Source organism: Antechinus flavipes, chromosome 4, assembly GCF_016432865.1.
Source record: "Antechinus flavipes isolate AdamAnt ecotype Samford, QLD, Australia chromosome 4, AdamAnt_v2, whole genome shotgun sequence".
Taxonomy (NCBI): domain Eukaryota; kingdom Metazoa; phylum Chordata; class Mammalia; order Dasyuromorphia; family Dasyuridae; genus Antechinus; species Antechinus flavipes.
The window spans coordinates 1,997,676-2,015,529 of record NC_067401.1 but is presented as its reverse complement, the minus strand read 5'-3'; the positions used below and the strand labels follow the sequence as shown (position 1 = coordinate 2,015,529).

At 57.5% G+C, this 17,854-nt stretch overlaps 1 protein-coding gene across 1 annotated transcript; it reads left to right on the top strand.

The window, feature by feature from the left end:
• Positions 1–463: 463 nt before the first annotated feature.
• FTCD (formimidoyltransferase cyclodeaminase) lies at positions 464–14,992 on the top strand. The gene is made up of 14 exons (XM_051998310.1): positions 464–576; positions 2,017–2,200; positions 4,112–4,240; positions 5,121–5,209; positions 7,197–7,376; positions 8,370–8,507; positions 8,785–8,916; positions 9,374–9,435; positions 9,920–10,049; positions 11,728–11,889; positions 12,704–12,747; positions 13,081–13,219; positions 13,912–14,007; positions 14,784–14,992. Exons 1-14 carry the CDS (start codon positions 523–525, stop codon positions 14,868–14,870), a joined length of 1,626 nt encoding a protein of 541 aa, XP_051854270.1. The 5' UTR covers positions 464–522; the 3' UTR covers positions 14,871–14,992.
• The last annotated feature ends 2,862 nt before the right edge of the window (positions 14,993–17,854 follow it).

Sequence of the window (17,854 nt, the reverse complement as noted above, 5' to 3'; positions counted from 1 at the left end):
GCCTCGGCTACTGATACGGGGCCAGCGTTCCCAGCATCCTTCCTTAGACCAGGCCCTGGTGAACACCCGAGCGCCCACCAGCCTGAACTCTGCCCCCGCACGTTTGGCCCCAGCTTGGGGGGGTGGAGCGGGCCCAGGGACCCTCCCCGGATGCATCTGTCCCCTCTCTCCGGGCGACTCGGCGGCTCAGACCTCCTGCTCCTGCCTGCCCGGAGCCGCCCGGGGACCCTTCGGGGCCTTGGTCCGTCCCCTTTCCCGCACCCAGCCAGAGGGGAGGGCGCCGGCTCTGCCAGGGACGGTCTCTGCCCTTCCCTCCCCCAATGGCGTTCACTTGTTTGAACAAGGAAAGAGTCCGGTCTCTGGCCACCCTGTGGCTTCGGGTAGTTAATAAGAAGCCATGGGACGGGTAAAGTTTAGCGGGTCCTGCTATAAAGGAGCCCGGCCCCCTTGGGAGAGCTCGCGCCCGGATCTCAGCCGCTCCGCTCCTTGTCGGACCCCCGAGGCACGTCCAGGCCCCCCAGGATGTCGCAGCTGGTGGAGTGCGTCCCCAACTTCTCTGAGGGGAACGACCGAGAGGTGAGACGCGCGGCTTTCTCCCTGCGGCGCCTGTGAGGACCCCGGGAGGAGAGAGGGGCCCGGTGGTGGGCCGTTGGGGGTGGGGTCACGGTGGGAGGATTCACACCCAGCTCCCAGGACATGGGCGGGCCCTCACTTCCTCCTCCAAGTGGTGGGGTCAGCCTCAGTGACCCCACAGTTCTTGGTTTCAGATATTGGAGCCTGTGGTTTTGTGCCTGGGAGCCCCTCACTTTCTCTCTCTGACCTCAGTTTCCTCCCTTGTAAAACGAGTGGTTTGGACTGGACGGCCCTCGTCGCTCCGGGTGCAAAGCTTGGCTTTTGTCCCAGGGGCCCCGGAGCCGGCTCCATTCCCTGGTGGGGGCTCCAGGCCGGCTCTGCTCCCGCCTGTGCCCCCCCGCCCCCCGCCTGCTGGCCGAGGCCCGGCTCCAGAGGCAGCAAAGCCGGGATCGTTTCTGTCCCGCGAGCCCCGGGAAAGCCCGTGTCCCTGGGAGACTCTGGCTCCTCCTCGGCCGTGGCCGTGCTCAGGGCCTGTCTGGGCGCCACATCCGGGCTGGGGTGGGACTGCCCCCTCTCCCCCACCTCCCCCCATTACAGCCTCCCGGGGAAGCTTCTCCCGCTGGGGAAATCCTCCCCTGATTGGACGTTCCGGGGTGGGGTACCCCGGCTCTAGACAGAAATGACCAGAGACCGGCTCGCTGGCTCCCCTAGAAACGAGCACGAGCTTGATTTTTAGAGTCTCTCCAGGGCTCCCGGAGCGTTTCTCAGCGGGGGTGGGGCCAGGCTCCCTTGCCAAGCCGGGGTCTTCCCTCAGACGGTGTGGGCGGGAGAGTCTCTGGACGTGGGCGGGGGTCTGCCCCCACCAGGGGGTTGATGCGGATCCTTGGCCCTGGGCTCCCAGAAACGGCGGCCATGGCCGTGGCCGGGGACTCCCCCCCCTCACGCTCTTTGTGTCTGGACAAGCCTGGGGGCTCCGGGGGGTCCCCACAAGCTGCGGGCGCAGCTGGTGCTGAGAGGGCCCGAGGGAGGGAGGGAGGGAGGACTCTTAATCCCTCCCTAGTTCACGGTGCCCTCTCTGGACCTCAGCTTGCTTATCTCCTGGCTGGGGGAGAGTCGCTGGTCTCTGAGGTCAAAGGATCAGGGACAGCACCGTGTAAAGGCCCCTGCGCCCCTCGATTCTGCCCCGCGTGGTTGCAGGGAAGACCCGGCCCTCCCTCTGAGAGGCGGGGCGGCCCAATGGCTCCGACCGTGGCTGCCGAGGCCCTCCGGCCTCTCGGCTGGACGTTCCCCTCTGGTGAACTGGGCTCTGCGGCACCCCCAGGCCTTCCCCCGGGGACGGTCTGGGGGCCAACCGAAGCCACGCTCCGGGAAAAGGGATGATCCGATGGGGAAACTGAGGCCCGGGAGGAGGGAAGCCGGTGCCGGAGCTCCCGACTCTTGCAGGTCATCGATGCGATCGCCGGGGCCATCTCCCAGACGTCAGGCTGCGTCTTGCTGGATGTGGACGCGGGCCCTTCCACCAACCGAACCGTGTACACCTTCGTGGGCCCCCCGGAAGACGTCGTGGAGGGGGCCTTGAAGGCCGCTCGAGTGGCCTTCCAGCTCATTGACATGAGCAGACACAAAGGTGAAAGGGACACCGGGCCCCTGGGAGGGGGCATGTGGTGCAGTGGGGAGGGCGCTAGGGCCCAGTCAGGGAGATCTGGATTTGAATCTCACCAGCAGCATTGGGGGCCTTAACCCCTCCTGCCTTTCTTCCTGCTCATCTGCCAGGGCTCCAGTCAGTGTGTGGCTCAGGGCCCGTGGCTCCTCTCAGGAGGGGCCCTGGCTCAGAGGGGGGGCCCTGGCTCAGAGGGCAGAGCCCTGGCTCAGAGGGGGGGGGCCCTGGGCTCAGAGGGGGGGCCCTGGCTCAGAGAGGGGGGGCCCTGGCTCAGAGGGGGGAGCCCGACTCCTGGGAGGGGCCTGGATCGAGTGTTTTCGGTCTCCTGCCTCCTCCAGTGACTTCGGGCATTCCTCCTTGGACAAAGCTTAGCTCCAGCTCAGGGGGAGAGCACTGAGGTCCGGGGCAGGGCCTCTGCCTCCGCCTCGAGCGCCCCGCGTGCCCTTGGTCAGGACGTGTCCCCTTGGGCCCCTTCCTTGGTGCACTGAGGGCTGGGGCCGGCGCATCCTGGAGCGCCCTTCCCACTCGAGAGCCTGGAGCTGGACGGTCCCTCGTGCATCCCAGAAATAGGGAGGGTGACGGCCAGGGAGGACGGGGACTGAGGCAGGATCTCCGGCTCTGGGTGGGGGAGGAGCTCGAGCTCGATGGGGGATGGGGCCCCACATCTTGGCGTTTCTGGATTTCTTAGGCAACTGGTGATTTGGCGCCTGCCTGGCTGCTGGACCGCCACGTCCTGGGGCCGGAGGTGTGGGAAGGTGGGGACGGGGGGACCAATGGCCGCCGGCTGCCCCGTGCCAGCCTTCACAGCCAGGCTGAGCAAACAAGGCCTGTGTAATCGCTAGCCTGGCAGAAGGCCACAGGCAGGGGCTGGAGGGGAGAAAAGCAGAGGAGGAGCGCGAGGGACTCGCAGACAGAAAGGTTCCAAAGTCCCCCCGTGTTGCCTGGCCGATGCTGACGCTGGGCCTCAGGGGAAGTGATGGAGGGGAGAAGAATATACTGACAAGGATCGCTCTGTTCCCTGTGAATGACAAAGTCGCCGTTCCCCGGGGACCGAGGACACAAAGTCGCCGTTCCCCGGGGACTGATGGGCAGCGAATCCTGCAATCCCAGACCATGAGATAATCTGCAGAATCCAGGGGATGAACATCCCAGAGGCCCATGGGCCCTGCTGCCACCCCCGCCGCCCACAATTGCCCAGACGTAGCTTTGATCCACAGAGGTGACCGAGGATGCGGGCTCCTTTTCAGCCACTCTGTGTGTAACCTCTCGGCACCTGTGAATGTCCTTGCTGCCTCTGTCCTATTACAATAAAAACTTCTCGAGGGTAGGGGCTGTTGGGGCGCTTTCTTTGTACCCCTGGTGTTTAGTATGGTGCTTGGAACATAGGAAGGGATGAATTAATGAAATGAAGTGAATGAAAAGCTAACTCCTTCTGCTGAGACCATTTCCATCCAAACCCTGATAATAATAGAATAGGGTGGCAAAGCCCATCCCTCACAAGAACTCCCGGTTCCAGGATCATTCCCATCTCACAGATGCAACTGATGCTCTGAAAGCTTAGCAGATGTAAAGCTTTCAGCGACCTCAGAGTTCACCTTGTCTTTTTGATAGATAAGGAAAGGGAGGCACAGAGAAGGGAAGTCGCACAAAAATTGCTAAAGCTGAGATTCAATTCCAGATCTCCTGAGTGGGAAGAGGACGGGTCTTGGGTCTGGCAGCCTAGACCCAATCTCAGCATGGCTCTCCCCTCTGCACCCGGAGGTGGGGAGGCAGACCCCTCCATTTCTGTGTTTCTGTGATCCTAGCTTTCTTTTCCTTTCTTTTCCACCCGTGCCCCCCCCATTGCCTTGTCCATCTTCATCCCGATTCCACACATAGGTGAACATCCCCGAATGGGCGCCCTCGACGTCTGCCCCTTCATCCCAGTGAAGAATGTCACGATGGACGAGTGTGTTTTGTGTGCTCACGCCTTTGGCCAGCGACTGGCGCAGGAGCTCGGGGTGCCAGGTGAGTCGGGCAGGAGATGCGGTCTGCTCCCCATCCTGGCTTGTTACCTGTTGGTTGGAGAGTCCAAACGTAAAAGTGGCTCTTATTTTGCCCCTGGAAGTCATTTCCCCTTCAGTCCCATCTCCCACCTTGGAGTCCTCCCTCAGAAGAGACAGGTTGCAGTGACCAGACCTCCCCGGCTGTCTCTCTTTGGTTTTAGTTTTAGGTCTTCTGGACCAAATGTGGCCATGACAGGGAACTTGGCGCTTTGTGTGTGGTTTTTATTTATATTTGGCTAAGAACTGGCTACTTTGTTCCGGTTCCCCTTTCTTCACCTGGTTTCAGACTGGTCAAAGCTGAGGGGAGGCTATCACCAGGCACCCTGATCTAGCCATTTCATTTCCCATACCCTCAGATGAATTAGACTCCATTTTACAAGAGACTTGTGCCAATGGCAGTCTGTTTTTCTCCTCCTTAAGCTTGTAGGGGTCATGGAAAAAGCCTGTCCTGGGCTCCTGGCCCAGGTTTTGGCCTTGATGTGGCCGCTCACTGGCTGCGGGACTCTGGATCATGGACCCTCCTGTGAACCAAATCACCCCTCTGGGTGTCCCCATCTTAAAATGAGAGAGATGAACAAGCTAGTTTCCAGTCTCTTCTTCCTGAGCCTTCTGTTTTTTTGTTTTTTAAGCAGATAGCAAAAATAATTTCATCTCTGCTCCATCCCAGAGAGTGGGTCTAGTGGCGTCCAGTCAGTCTGATCACTGTCAGGGGGTCCTCTCATGATGTCCATTTAGGTCGTCCCACATGGTTCCCTAGTGGCGTCCTACAGGCTGTGCTAGGAGGCTCCCTGGTGGTGTCCTGCTAGTCTAACCACTATCCCGCAGTCTTTCTGTCTTCACAGTTTATTTGTATGGAGAAGCGGCTCAGCAGGAACAAAGGAGGACATTGCCTGCCATCCGAGCAGGCGAATATGAAGCTCTGCCTGAAAAAGTGGGTTCCCTCTGGGCTGTGGTGCCACAGTGTGTATATGTTGGGGGAAGCATGGAGCTGAAACTTAGAAACAGTTATCAAACATTAAGTCCCCCATTAGTCCAGCGAGGGAGACAACAAAAACTATGAATAGCAAGATATATACAAACAAACTCGGGATCCTCACCAGGGGCAAGGCATTAGTTGGAATGTGTGGAAATGGGAAATGACACTTGCAGAAGATGGGATTTGAACTGAATTTTGCAGAAGGCCAGGTGTTGACTTGCTGAAGAGAGGAGCATCTTAGGCAAGGAGAGAGCTGATGTGAAGGGAGGGATTTGGGACTTTACCAGGAGCCTGGTGTTCCTGGATCACAGAGTATGAGAACAGCGTGGGATAGGAAGGGGGCCTGGAGGGGGCAAGAAATTAAGGGATAATAACATTGGAAATATGGGAGGGCACCAAGTTGTGAAAGGCTTTAAGAGCCAAGAAATTTGATACTAGATCCTGGAAGTAATTGGGAGTCACAGAAGTTTATTGAGTATATGTGTGTGTGTGTACTGTGTGTGTGTGTGTGTGTGTGTATAGGGGCTGGGTGGGATGAAACAGACTGGAGATTTAGGGAGATCACTCTAGAGCTGAGGGAAGGCTGTATTGGAGGGGGGAGAGATGAGGCAGGCAGTCGCCCCAGCAGCTATTACAATAGTGCAGACATGAGGTGTTGAGGGCTTGGATCAAGATGTGGACAGCGCTAGAGAAGAGAGAAGGGAATGCATTGGAGAGATGCTTCAGAAAGATGTGCAAGGGTGAAATCGACAAGAGATGTTGCTACAGAGCTGAAATCTACAAAGATGTAGAGCTGAAATCCATAAGAGATATTACAGAGCTGAAATCAAAGACATAGAAGGTGAAATTGACAAGAAAAATACAAAGGTGAAATCGACAGATGTTGTAAAAGTGAAATCTACAGAGATGATACAGAGTTGAAATCCACAAGAAATGTTTCAGAGATGTATCAAATGAAATCCAAAATGTAGAAAGGTGAAATTGACAAGATTGCTAAACTGAAATCTACAGACCTGAAATTCACATGAAATGTATCTATCAGAGATGAAATCAAAAATGTAGAAAGGTGAAATTGTCAAGAGAGCTAGAATCTACAGATGCTACAAATCTGAAATCCACAAGAAATGTTTCAGAAATGAAATCCAAGATGTAGAAAGGTGAAATTGACAAGAGATATTGCTAAGCTGAAATCTATAGAGATGCTACAGAGCTGAAATCCACAAAAGATGTTCCATATGTGAAATTGACAGGCCTTGGCACCACATGGGGGCAATGAGAGTCCAGGATGATTCCGAGGTGGTGAGCCTCAGGGACTGGAAGGATGGGGAAGATAAGAGGAGCAGGATTTGGGGGGAAAGACTAACTTCTGAGACAGAGAAAGAGGAAGCAGGGAGAGAGAGTCTGGGGGACAGAATTGCAGAACTGCATCATCTTAGGTCTGTGAAGGAACTTGAAGGACCAGCTAATCTACCATGTTCTCCTGATATTAGCTCATGAGAGCTAAGCCAGAGTCCTGGAGTTGGAACCAGGGGAACTAAACTGCAATCTCACTTATGCTACTTACTGCCTGAGTGGTCTTAGGCTAATCTTTCCCTCTTTGAGCCTCAGTTTCCTCATATGTAAAATGGGAGTTTGGGGGTAGATTGAGTTTTGACTCCAGCTCTGACTCCTTGGTTCTATGGCTTGCTTGGTCTCCTGAGCCCTATCACTGTGGGGCCTGGAAAGAGCTGTCCTTTTTCCACGTGCTTGGAAGAGAGCTCAGATCATAAAAGGCATTTGGAGAGGGACAGACAGGGGTGGGGTGAGCAGGGCAAATGCTGGTTTTCAGAAGCATGTCTTAAGATTTTATGGCTGATGGACAAACAGGTCCACAGCCACTCCCCAAACTCAGACCCTCCTACAATTCTGGGTTCCTGCACTCCAATGCATTTTGTCCTTACAGCTCAAGAAGGCTGAGTGGGCTCCTGATTTTGGTCCCAGCACCTTTGTGCCCAGCTGGGGAGCCACAGTTACCGGGGCTCGGAAGTTCCTCATCGCATTCAATATCAACCTTATCTGTACCAAGGAGCAGGCCCATCGGATTGCCCTGAATATCCGAGAGCAGGGACGGGGGAAGGACCAGGTGAGGGGACCTAAGGGACCTCAGTGGAGCTTCACATAATCCTGCCTGAGGAGCAGCAGGAGCTTCCTCGGGGAGGTTGCCATGATGGCATTCGACCTATGGAAGAGAGGCTGTGAGAATACTGAAAATAATCCTGACTGGGACCCTCTTGGGGACCTGGAAGACCCTCCTAGTCCAGGCTCTTTTGGTAGCTAGCTGTGTAACTGTGGGCAGGATCACCGCTCTCTGGGTCTCAGTTTGAGAGAGTAAAATTAGGGTCTGGACTAGTCAGCCTTTAGGGCCCTTTCCATCTCCCTAGATCAATGATCAATATGAAGGAGAAGCGCATTCTTGTTAGATATAGAAAGGGAAGAATACCTGTCTGAAGTTAGTGAGGAGAGAAGCACTCACAGGGGATGTGAGGGGTGGGATGAATGAGTTGCTATGGCTCATTTTGCCCAATCTGTGACTATGATCCAGACTCCCTTAGCCCCAAGGTCAAGGATAGCACTGGAATAGGGTGGTTGGCTACTGTATTGTTCCCTTTTTTAATACTTAAATCTGTTGAGATCCAGGCTGGAATTTGTGACAGTCTATGGCCTGATATTGAAATCTACATTTTCTTTTCCTCCATATTTGATCCAATTTCCTCAACAATGTTTAGTAAATAACAAAGCCTTTCTTGAGTTTTTTTGCCCTGGGAACGCTGGGCACCTTTTGATTCTGTTTGGGGCACTGACGTTCTCTCTGGTCTGCTTTTTGCTCTGTACATCCCTGTCCTGCCCATGCCAGAAGCCCGTCAGGTACTTTTGTACAAAGTGGGTCGGGGCCAAACCGTCCGATCCAAACAGCCTCTCAGAAAGGGACAAGGAAGCAGACCTGTGGTGGGAAAGTCCCTGGGCTCAGTAATAAGAGAAAGGAAGTGGATTTATCACAGCCAGACCTCCTTGAGAGCAAGGCAAGGGGAAGGAGAGGGGCACACCCGGGATTTGTGACACAGCTTTCCTTTTGTAGCCTGGGCGGCTGAGGAAGGTTCAGGGCATAGGCTGGTACCTGGATGAGAAGAACATTGCCCAGGTGTCTACCAACCTTCTGGATTTCGAAATCACTGCCCTCCACACTGTGTATGAAGAGACCTGCAAAGATGCCCAGGTGAGCCCCAAGCTTGGCACAGCTGCCTGCCTATTGCCATGCAAGTGAGCCCCAAAGTTGGTGTAGCTGAATGCCCTTGCTTCCTAAGTGAGCCCCAACATAGATGCACTGGCTGCCTATAGGCATGCAAGTGAGCCCTAAATTTGGTGCACTGGCTGCCCTTTGCCTCCCAGGGAGCCTCAAGGTTGGTGCAGATGGCTGTCCCTTACAGAGGGCCATCGCAGGCCCTCTGAGCCTGGAAGTGCCTTGCTGATGTGGTTTCCTTCTGGCCTGCCAGGAGCTGAACCTGCCGGTTGTGGGCTCTCAGCTGGTGGGCCTGGTTCCTCTGAAGGCCCTGCTCGATGCGGCAGAGTTTTACTGCAAGGAGGAAAGCCTCTTCATTCTGGAGGAGGAGCACAAAATCCGACTGGTAGGCCACGCCCTGGCTGGGCTTAGCGTGAGCCACAGACTCCTGGGAAGGGGGGTTCTAGCCATTGCCTTTTGCCATAAGCTGGGTGGAGGGTCGTGGTGTCAGGATCGGAGTCTGGCCTAGACCCAGGTTTCTAGCTCCTGGCCCAGAATATGGGGTTAGACATGGGGTTAGATGGGGATAGACGCATCCTTAGTGTTTATGGTTGTCAGGCCCTACCAGGCAGTGCTTCTGTCCCAGTGAAGGGGGCCCATCCTTTCCATGGCCCCACAGCTCATCCCACCGAGGAGCCTAAATGAGCCCCTTGCCCACTCTCCCCCTTGTCCCTGCGCCTGGAGTCTTTACTCCCACTCTGTCTCCCTCAGCCCCTGAGAAATGCCTGGTTTGGGGGCCTCCCATGACCTTGCGCTCTCCCTTGGTTAACGAGGTGGCTCCGTGTGGTCTCTTGTCATTTCAGGTGGTGAATCGATTGGGCCTGGACTCCTTGGCCCCCTTTCATCCAAAGGAGCGCATTATTGAGTGAGGAGCCCCCATCCCACATGCTAGAACGGGGGGAAAGGCCCGGGACTCCCGTGGCTGGTGTAGCCCATGGGCAGGCCCAGAGTCATTGTTACTGCCTAGAGGAGAGAGCCAGGGCCAGAGGTGCTGATGAAGCCCCCCTGCACCCCCCACCCCGTCCTTCCAGGGTCAGAGCCTAGGATGTCCAGATGCGGGATTTGAGCCATGCGACCCTGGACAAAAGGCCTCCATTGTGAGGGGGACGTGCCTTTCAAGCTGGATGCCTCAGGACCAGCTCGCTCTCAGTGTCTGGGCAGGACTTTTCCTCCCGAAAAGGGAGAGGGAGAAATCCCCAGCAACCTCTACTTCCCTAAGTGCTACTTCCATGGCCAGTCAGTGAGCATGATTAAGCACCCACTATGTACCAAGTAGCTCACTATGGGGACACAAATGCTTCAGTGGTGTACACTGGGCCCTCACTTTTCTCTCACCTCTCGGCCCTTAGGTACATGGTACAGGATGGTGCCGCGAGCGGGAGCCTGGTCTCCAAGTCGCTTTGTGCTTTTGTCCATGATGTCGGGGCCCGTTCTGCAGCTCCTGGGGGTGGCTCTGTGGCCGCAGCTGTGGCCGCCATGGTAAAGACTTCCCTGGCCACGGGCCGGACCTGACTTTCTGTCTCTCATACACTGACTGCTCCCAGGAGTGGTTGTCCCACCTTGGTTAGCCTTCTGGCTCAATCCAATTCAGCAAATAGTTATTAGGCCCCTTGGAGTGCTTCAGAAGAATGTTTTGGTGAGGTGAGATCCCTACCTTTATGGACCTTGAAGTCTTCTCTTCCCCAAGGCTGTCCTGGTCCCCCAGAGCTAACCCATACCCTTGGGACTCCTAGCCAGAGTAGCCAATTTGGTGATCTCCCTCTGGGTAATATTTAAGTGACATTTGTCATGGGGCTCATGGACTGCTGGAAAAAAAGCCAATTTTTAAAAATAAATAAAAGAGCAAAGTGTGGGGACCAAACCTGAGATTACATTGGTGTAGGAAACTGCCTGGGGTCAGAAACTATCCCAAGATGGACGGCCTGCCTAGATGGATCTATATCTATAACCATATCTATATCTATATGTTTCTTTATATCTATTTCTATATCAGCTTTTATATCTATATGTTCCTATGTCTATATCTGTATCTATATCTATATGTTTCTATATATCTGTATCTATTTCTATATCTGTTTCTATATTTGTATCTGTATCTATATCAGTTTCTATATCTATATCTGTATTTATATCTATATCAATAGCTGTTTCTATATATATATATATCTGTATCTATATCTATATGTTTCTATATCTATATCTGTATCTATTTCTATATCAGTTTCTATATATCTGTATCTATTTCTATATCTGTATCTATATCAGTTTCTATATCTATATCTGTTTCTATATATCTGTTTCTATATCTATATGTGTTTCTATATCAGTTTCTATATCTATATCTGTTTCTATATATCTGTTTCTATATCTATATGTGTTTCTATATCAGTTTCTATATCTATATCTGTTTCTATATCTGTATCTATATCTATATCAGTTTCTATATCAATAGCTGTTTCTATATATATATCTGTATCTATATCTATATGTTTCTATATCTATATCTGTATCTATTTCTATATCAGTTTCTATATATCTGTATCTATGTCTATATCTGTTTCTATATCAGTTTCTATATCTATATCTGTATCTATATCTATGTATCTATATCTGTATCTATATCTGTTTATATATCAATTTCTATATCTATATCTGTTCCTATATCAGTTTCTATAGCTATCAGGAGTCAACCTTTGGGAGATCATATATAAAGAGGCTTTTTGCTTCGGGTTAAAGAGTTTTTACTTCAGAACATTCCCAGGGGTTGACTTCTCCTTCTGGAGGCAGGGATTAAGGGAGGTGTGAATTCGGATAGCTCATACTAAACCCTGAGATCTCCCAAACATGTGAACTCCAATGAGTAAAGGTGTGAACACAAGCATTGTTTCTCATTTCCACTTAGTACCTTGTTTCTTCTGGCCCATAATATCTCCTTGTAGGATCAGATCAATCATACTGAACCACGCTAAATTAGATAATTATTGTCTCTATCAACTCTAATGACTTGACACTTTGTAAAGATTCCAACACAGCCGGTTCCAGCTTCCGGTCTCTGTTGGACCTTCCCTACCTCCACTACTTAAGCCCCATGTGAGGAAAGGAAGATGGGCTAGTAGAAAGAAGGAAAGCAGTGGGTAAAGGCCACATCTTTTCTCAGGGGGCAGCGCTGGGCTCCATGGTGGGGCTGATGACCTATGGCAAGCGGCAGTTTGAGCACCTGGACCCAACCATGAGGAGGCTCATCCCTCCTTTTCATCAAGCAATGAAAGAGCTGCTGGTGATGGTGGACACGGACTCAGAGGCCTTCAATGGCTACATGGCAAGTGATGCCTCCTGGAAGGAGTCTTTGGACTTAAGGAAGAGGCTTCATGCGGCACCTAGGAAGCTGGGCATCCTGGGTGATAATGGGAAAGGGCTTTGGGCTAGAGGCCTCGGAGAAGCCCGGGATCTGAGAGTAAGAGCTGGAGCTGAGGACCGAGGTCTCCTTTCACTGACCAGAGAGGTCATGTGGGCGACCAGCCAGAGCTGAGACCCAGGTCAAGCTCCTCAGAATGCAGAGCCAGTGTTCTAGGCCCGAGACCCAGGCTGGGAGTGTTGTGGTCATGGCTACCCTGGTCAGGCCAGAAAGTGACCCTGGATCAGGGGGTTTCCCCAAGTTCTCAGTGTCCTTTGCACCCCTCAGGTGGTTTCTCAGACTTTATTGATTCTTGCTAGCTGTGCTGCCTGGGAGTGGGGCCCTGGCCTGGCATCTGGAATCCTTGCCCCAATTGATCCAGATGGTCCAGCTTGTCCACAGCAGCCCCATTCTGGGAGCTTCCTGGAGTCGTTACTTTTCCCATCAGTAAAATGGGCACCATTCTCTTCAAATGATGGGGTCTTGGCCACTCTCCACCGTGGGCCGAGCTCCTTCCCTCCAGGGTTGGCTGGGGCCGTGAGCCTAGGGGCCGTCCCGCAGTTGGTCACGACGTTGTTCCTGATCACTCCCCAGAACATTCTCTTCTGCCACAGCGCGGGTCCTAGAGGCAGGGGCTCTTGATTCCTGGTGACTGGCAGAGTGCCTGGTGCATGCCAGGCCTGGTACCAGCTGGGAGGCTGACTGATCTGCTGCTTTCATGGGGTTTGTGTCTTTTCAGGAAGCGATGAAGATGCCCAAAAACACGCCCGAGGAGAAGGAAAGGTGGGTGCGGCTATTCCCGCTCTGGGGAGATGGCCAGGAACCTGCCGGGAACGGGGGGCTGCGGGGGGAAACGCCAGCAACGAGGGAAGGGACTCCTCCCCAGCTGGCTAGAGTTCCGTGGTGTGAACTGAGCCAGATCTCCGTCCTGGGAGAGAGTTAGAGTTCTTGCTAAGCCATTTTAAGGGGAAGAGCCCCTTCCCAAGCAGATCGAGTCCCCTCTCGCCGGGTTCTCCGTCTGGAGCTTTGGGAGAGCAGATTCTGGGCGGACGGCGTCTGCTCTTTCGTGGCTCAGACTCGGGCTGGCGATGACGTGGCCACCCTCTCTCTCTCCAGGCGCTCGGCCGCCATGCAGGAAGGGCTCAAAAAGGCCGTCGGCGTCCCCTTGGGTCTGGCGCAGAAGGTGAACGCCCTGTGGCCCAGTGTGAAGGAGATGGCGCGCCATGGGAACTTCTCGTGCAAATCGGACCTGCAGGTAGTACCGGGAGCAGAGCCCGCCTCGCGTCCCTGAGGAGGCACCATGGGATCGGGGAAGGGGCGAGCCTCTGCCGGGGCCTCCTGGGCCCTGGCCTTCAGCCCCAACCCGCTCTGGCCGGGCTCTGCCACGAGCTGCCCGGGCCGAGGGCAAGTCGGCCGCCTCGGGACTTTGGTGGTGGGTGGGCGAATGAAAGCAAAGGGAGTCACACGGTGAGGGAGGGTCACCTTCCGCCTTGGGAGGGCTCTAGGGACTGCGAGGGACCAGGGAGACTCCAGCTCCCTGTGCCGGATCCCTCCCGGGGAGCAGAGGGACAAAGCCGACCAGTGTATCCCAGGGGCTGGGTCCCTCTGGGCAGCAGAGAGACAAAGGGAGAGTGCTGACCAGTGTCCCCCAGGGGCCGGGTCCCTCTGGGCAGCAGAGAGACAAAGGGAGAGCACTGACCAGTGTCCCCCAGGGGCTGGGTCCCTCTGGCTGGGAGCCCTGTGGGAGATGCCCTGGGTGGGAGCAGGAACAGGTTCTGGGGCCCGCGCGGCCCCTGCAGGAGTGTGTCCAGATGAAGGAGCCGGGCCCGGGGAGGGCCGTTTGCCAGGCGCGGGGCCGGGCCTGGAGGGAGGTCGGAGGGGAGAAGGCCGCCCGCTGCTGCCTGGGGAGGCTGTGGGCTCCAGGACGCCTTCTATGCCCTGTTGCAGGTGGCGGCCAAGGCGCTGGAGACGGGCGTTTGGGGCGCCTACTTCAATGTCCTCATCAACCTAAAGGACGTCAGTGATGAACGCTTTCGGGCCCAGGTAGGAAGGGGGGGCCGGGCCGACTGGGGCCTGCGACGAGGGATCTGGGAATGAGAGGGGGAAACCTTGGGGCCCCCATTCTCCAGATGTGGGGCTCCCTTTCCTGGCTCCCAGCCCCCTCCCAGGAGCCCATTACATGGGTTCCCCCAAGTCCTCCAGTGATCCCACCTCCCCCCATGGAGCCCCTTCCTCCGCTGGCACCCGTGGGACCCCCGCTCCCTCCTCAGGACTCCCCTGAGGCCCCCTGAGGCTGGACCTTCTCCCCCCTCTCCCTCCTCTCCAGTCCTGCCCTTCCCCATCCCAGGTCAGGATTCGAGGCCTGGAAACTCCTTCCCCTTCAGTTAATCCAACACGGTCCCTGCGGGCTCCTCAGACGGCCGATGGTCGCTGCTCCTCACGCAGTCCCATGGGCGGGCACTGAGGGCGCCCGGGGCCTCTGCCTGCCCAGCCCCGACACCCAGAGGAGCCCGGGGCCGGCCCACAGCCTCTCGCCCCCTTCTGTCTCATCTCTGGTCTGTTCGCTGCCTTCCCGGGTGCTGGGGCCCCGTGACTTGGGGTGGAGCCCCTGCTAGTGTCCCAGCTCTGGACCAGCTGAGGAAAGATGGGGGGGCGCCCCGTGGCACCGTGGGGAGCCGGACCCCTCCCACCAGGCCCGGGCCGCCCTCCCTCCATGCCGGCTCCCTTCTCCCCTCATCCTGGGGCTGCCGGCTCCCTTCTTCTTTGCTTTTTCATGTTTTTAGCCTGTTTCTGAAAATGGCTTAATTTATCCCGTCCAGATGCTCGCAAGCATTTCTCACCTCCTGGAGGAGGCTCAGAGCAGCGCTGCCTCCGTGCTGGAGTCCCTGGCGGCCCGGACAGAGTGAGAGCCGAGGGCGAGGGCGCCCCCCGCCAGCCACGAAGCCCTGGCCCTGCTCGGGGACGCGCCCATGCCAGGGGAGGGGGCAGGGCTCAAAAATAAAGGGGCTCCCCGAGCGCCGCCCTGGAACTTGGCTCTTTTTAAAGCGTCGTTAAAGACTTCTGAAGACCCAAACGTCGCCACTGTCTTCTTCCAGCTCTCTCCTCCTCCTCTTTCCTCCCACCTCCTCTCCCTCCTCCTCTTCCTCCTCCTCTCCCTCCTCCTCCCCCCCCCTCCTCCTCCTCCTCCTCCACCTCTTTCTCCTCCTCCTCCCCCTCCTCCTTCTCCTCCTCCTCCTCCCCCCCTCCTCCTCCTCCCTCACCTCCATCCTCCTGGACCTCAGTTGCCCCGTGTGTAGTCCACGAGGGTCAGACCCAGGGCCCTCCCGGGCCTTTCCCTCTGGCTCGCCCCCGGCCCAGGGGCGACTCCAGGCACTAGGCCCAGGCCTTCAGCGCCGCCCGCGGGGTCACCTTCACCCAAAAGCCGGTTTCCGGGCGCAGCGTCCCAGCAGGGCCCGTTTCCAGGGGAGGGCGCTGACCTCTGAGGGAGACTCGCCCTGAGGAGGGGGTGGGGCTGGCCAGATGCTGAGCTGGTGACTCACCGCCCACAGGGAGTGGGTTCCCCTCTCCCAGAAGCCCCAGGGTGTGTGGGGAGAGGCCCCACCTCCCCCGAGACCCCCAGGCCCCCAGACTCTGTGCCCGGAGCACTTTGAGGGCCGCTCCTTAGCCCTCCGGGCCACAGCTGGGGGCTCCCCGGCTCCTTGTCTGTACTTGGGCGCAGCGGGGCAGGAGGGGGAGCAGGGACTCTGCTACTCAGTGCCCAGGTCATCGGGACTCCCTGGCCTGGGACCGGCCCTGGGTCACAGAGGCCCCGGGGGCTGCAGTCGAACTGCTGCTAATTGGAATAAAGAATGAAAAGGGAGCACGGGGGAGGCCCTACTGTGCGCAGGGCTGGGGCCCAGATGATGACCTCTGCCCTCCCGGAGCCCCTGCTGCCCCAGCACGCTGCCCAGGCAGAACGGGGCCCCCGTCTCCCGTCTGTGCCGTGCTCCAGCCCAGAGTGCCAGGCCCCCTTCCTGGGGCCCCCCTTTTGGGCCCCCCCAGCCCCGGCTGGCCCGCTCCTCTCCTCCTGAGCCTCCCTTTGTGATGTCCCAAGAGGCCCCCCCCTTCCCCCCCCCCCCCCCCCCCGTGCCGGAGCTGCCTGCTCCTGCCCGCCATGTCACGGGTACCCCGGGGGTGCCCGCCCCATGCTGAGTCACCCCTTATCGGGAGCCCTGTGGGCCCAGGGTGGGGTCCTCCTGGCACACGCCTCTCCCAGCGTCAGTGGAGGCGTGGTTCTGGGGGCTGCCCGTCCTCCCCGGGGCCAAGGGCATCTGGGCTTTTCTGAGGCTTCCCATTGGCCGGGCTAAGCTGCCTGCGGAGGCCAGCCCGGCATTTAAGGGAGGCCGACCTGCGAGCAGGAAGCTTCCCACCCAGCCTCGGCCTCGGCTCCCATCACTTCAGAGAAGGGACCAGGTACTCCGGGACTTCGTCTGTGCCATTGGGGGAAAGTGGCAGAGGGGCCGCGGGAGCCCTGAGGCAGGGGGAGGGGGTTGCAGGGGAAGGAGGGGCCGAGGCCTCGGTGCCCGGGCTGGCTCAGCTCCTTGGTACCTTTACGGCCCTTGCTCCTGGGCCCCTTCTCTGAATGGCAGCCCTTGGGCCGGGCGGTTCCGAGTCCCTGAGCTTGGCTGGGTCACAAGGCCCGCGGGGCGGCCATCCTGCTCCGGGGGGCCCCGTGCCCGACACCGAGGCTCCGCCAAGGGCGGAGAAGGTGGGGCCTGGGGGAGGAGGGGCGGCAGAAAGTCACAGCTGGAAAGAAAACTTGGCCCGGCCTTTACCCCCTCTCAGGAACCCCAGGAGGGGGTGGGCACCGGAGACCAAGCAGGGCCCAGGGATGGGCACTGGGGGTGTTTGCTTGGGGAAGCAAGGGGAGGAGAGGGATGGGCTGGTGGACTCTGGGAAGAGGCGGAGCCTCCCATCCTGACCCCCTTTGTCAGGGAGGGGCCCGAGAGGGTGTGGGCCAGGGGCTTCCGCCGGGTCCCACCCAGGGGAGAATGTTCAGGGCCGGACCGGAGCTGGTTCTGCTCTGCGTGGCTCGGGACCAGTTTCTGCAATCGGGGGGACTCCTGGTCGGCTCCCCAGGAAGGGGCTGCTCCGTCCCCGGGGGCAGGGCTGAGACGCAGAGGGCCCGGGGTCTGCATTCGCCGCAGGAGGACCCCGTCCAGTTCCTTTCAGTTCATAGGCTTAGAGGACGCAGGCTTAGAACTGGGGGGACCGGGAAGTCCGCACCCATTTTGTAGATGAGGAAGCTGAGGCTCGGAGCGCTGAAGTGTCTCACTGGGGCACCCACAGGTTAAGGACGGGCCATGATTCAGTCAGGGCTTCCCGAGTCCCCGCCCGGCCCCTCCCTTCCATTCTGGAGGGATCTTCACGGAGCTCCCCCGGCTCCGGCTAATACATAAACGTGGCGAACGTTCCGGGGCCCCTGGGGCTGTGGGAACGAGGGCTCCTCGAATCACTGACTTGTTAGCGCCGGGAGTCCCTGAGCCGAGCTGGGGGTCTGGGCGGTCCCGCCCCTCCCGGAGCCTCGGGTTAACGGGAGTAACGACCCGCAGCATTCCTGCAGCGCCGCGGTTTTCGGGGCGATTCTCGCGGATTATCTCGGTTGGCGCCATGGACGGCCGAGCTGCTCCCGGGGTCACCGGCGCCCCGGGATCGGGCCATCGCCTCAGTCCCCGGTCGGGATCGGCAGCTCCGGCGTCCCCGGGCTGAACGTCCACCCGTCCTGTGGCTGGGATCGCGCAACTCTTTGTAGGGTCAGGTCACTTCTGTCCGCTGATCTCGCGGAAGCTCTCGGGAAATCTGGTCCCCTGGCGGGACCCCCGTGACGGAGCCCGGCCGGACCGCTGGGATC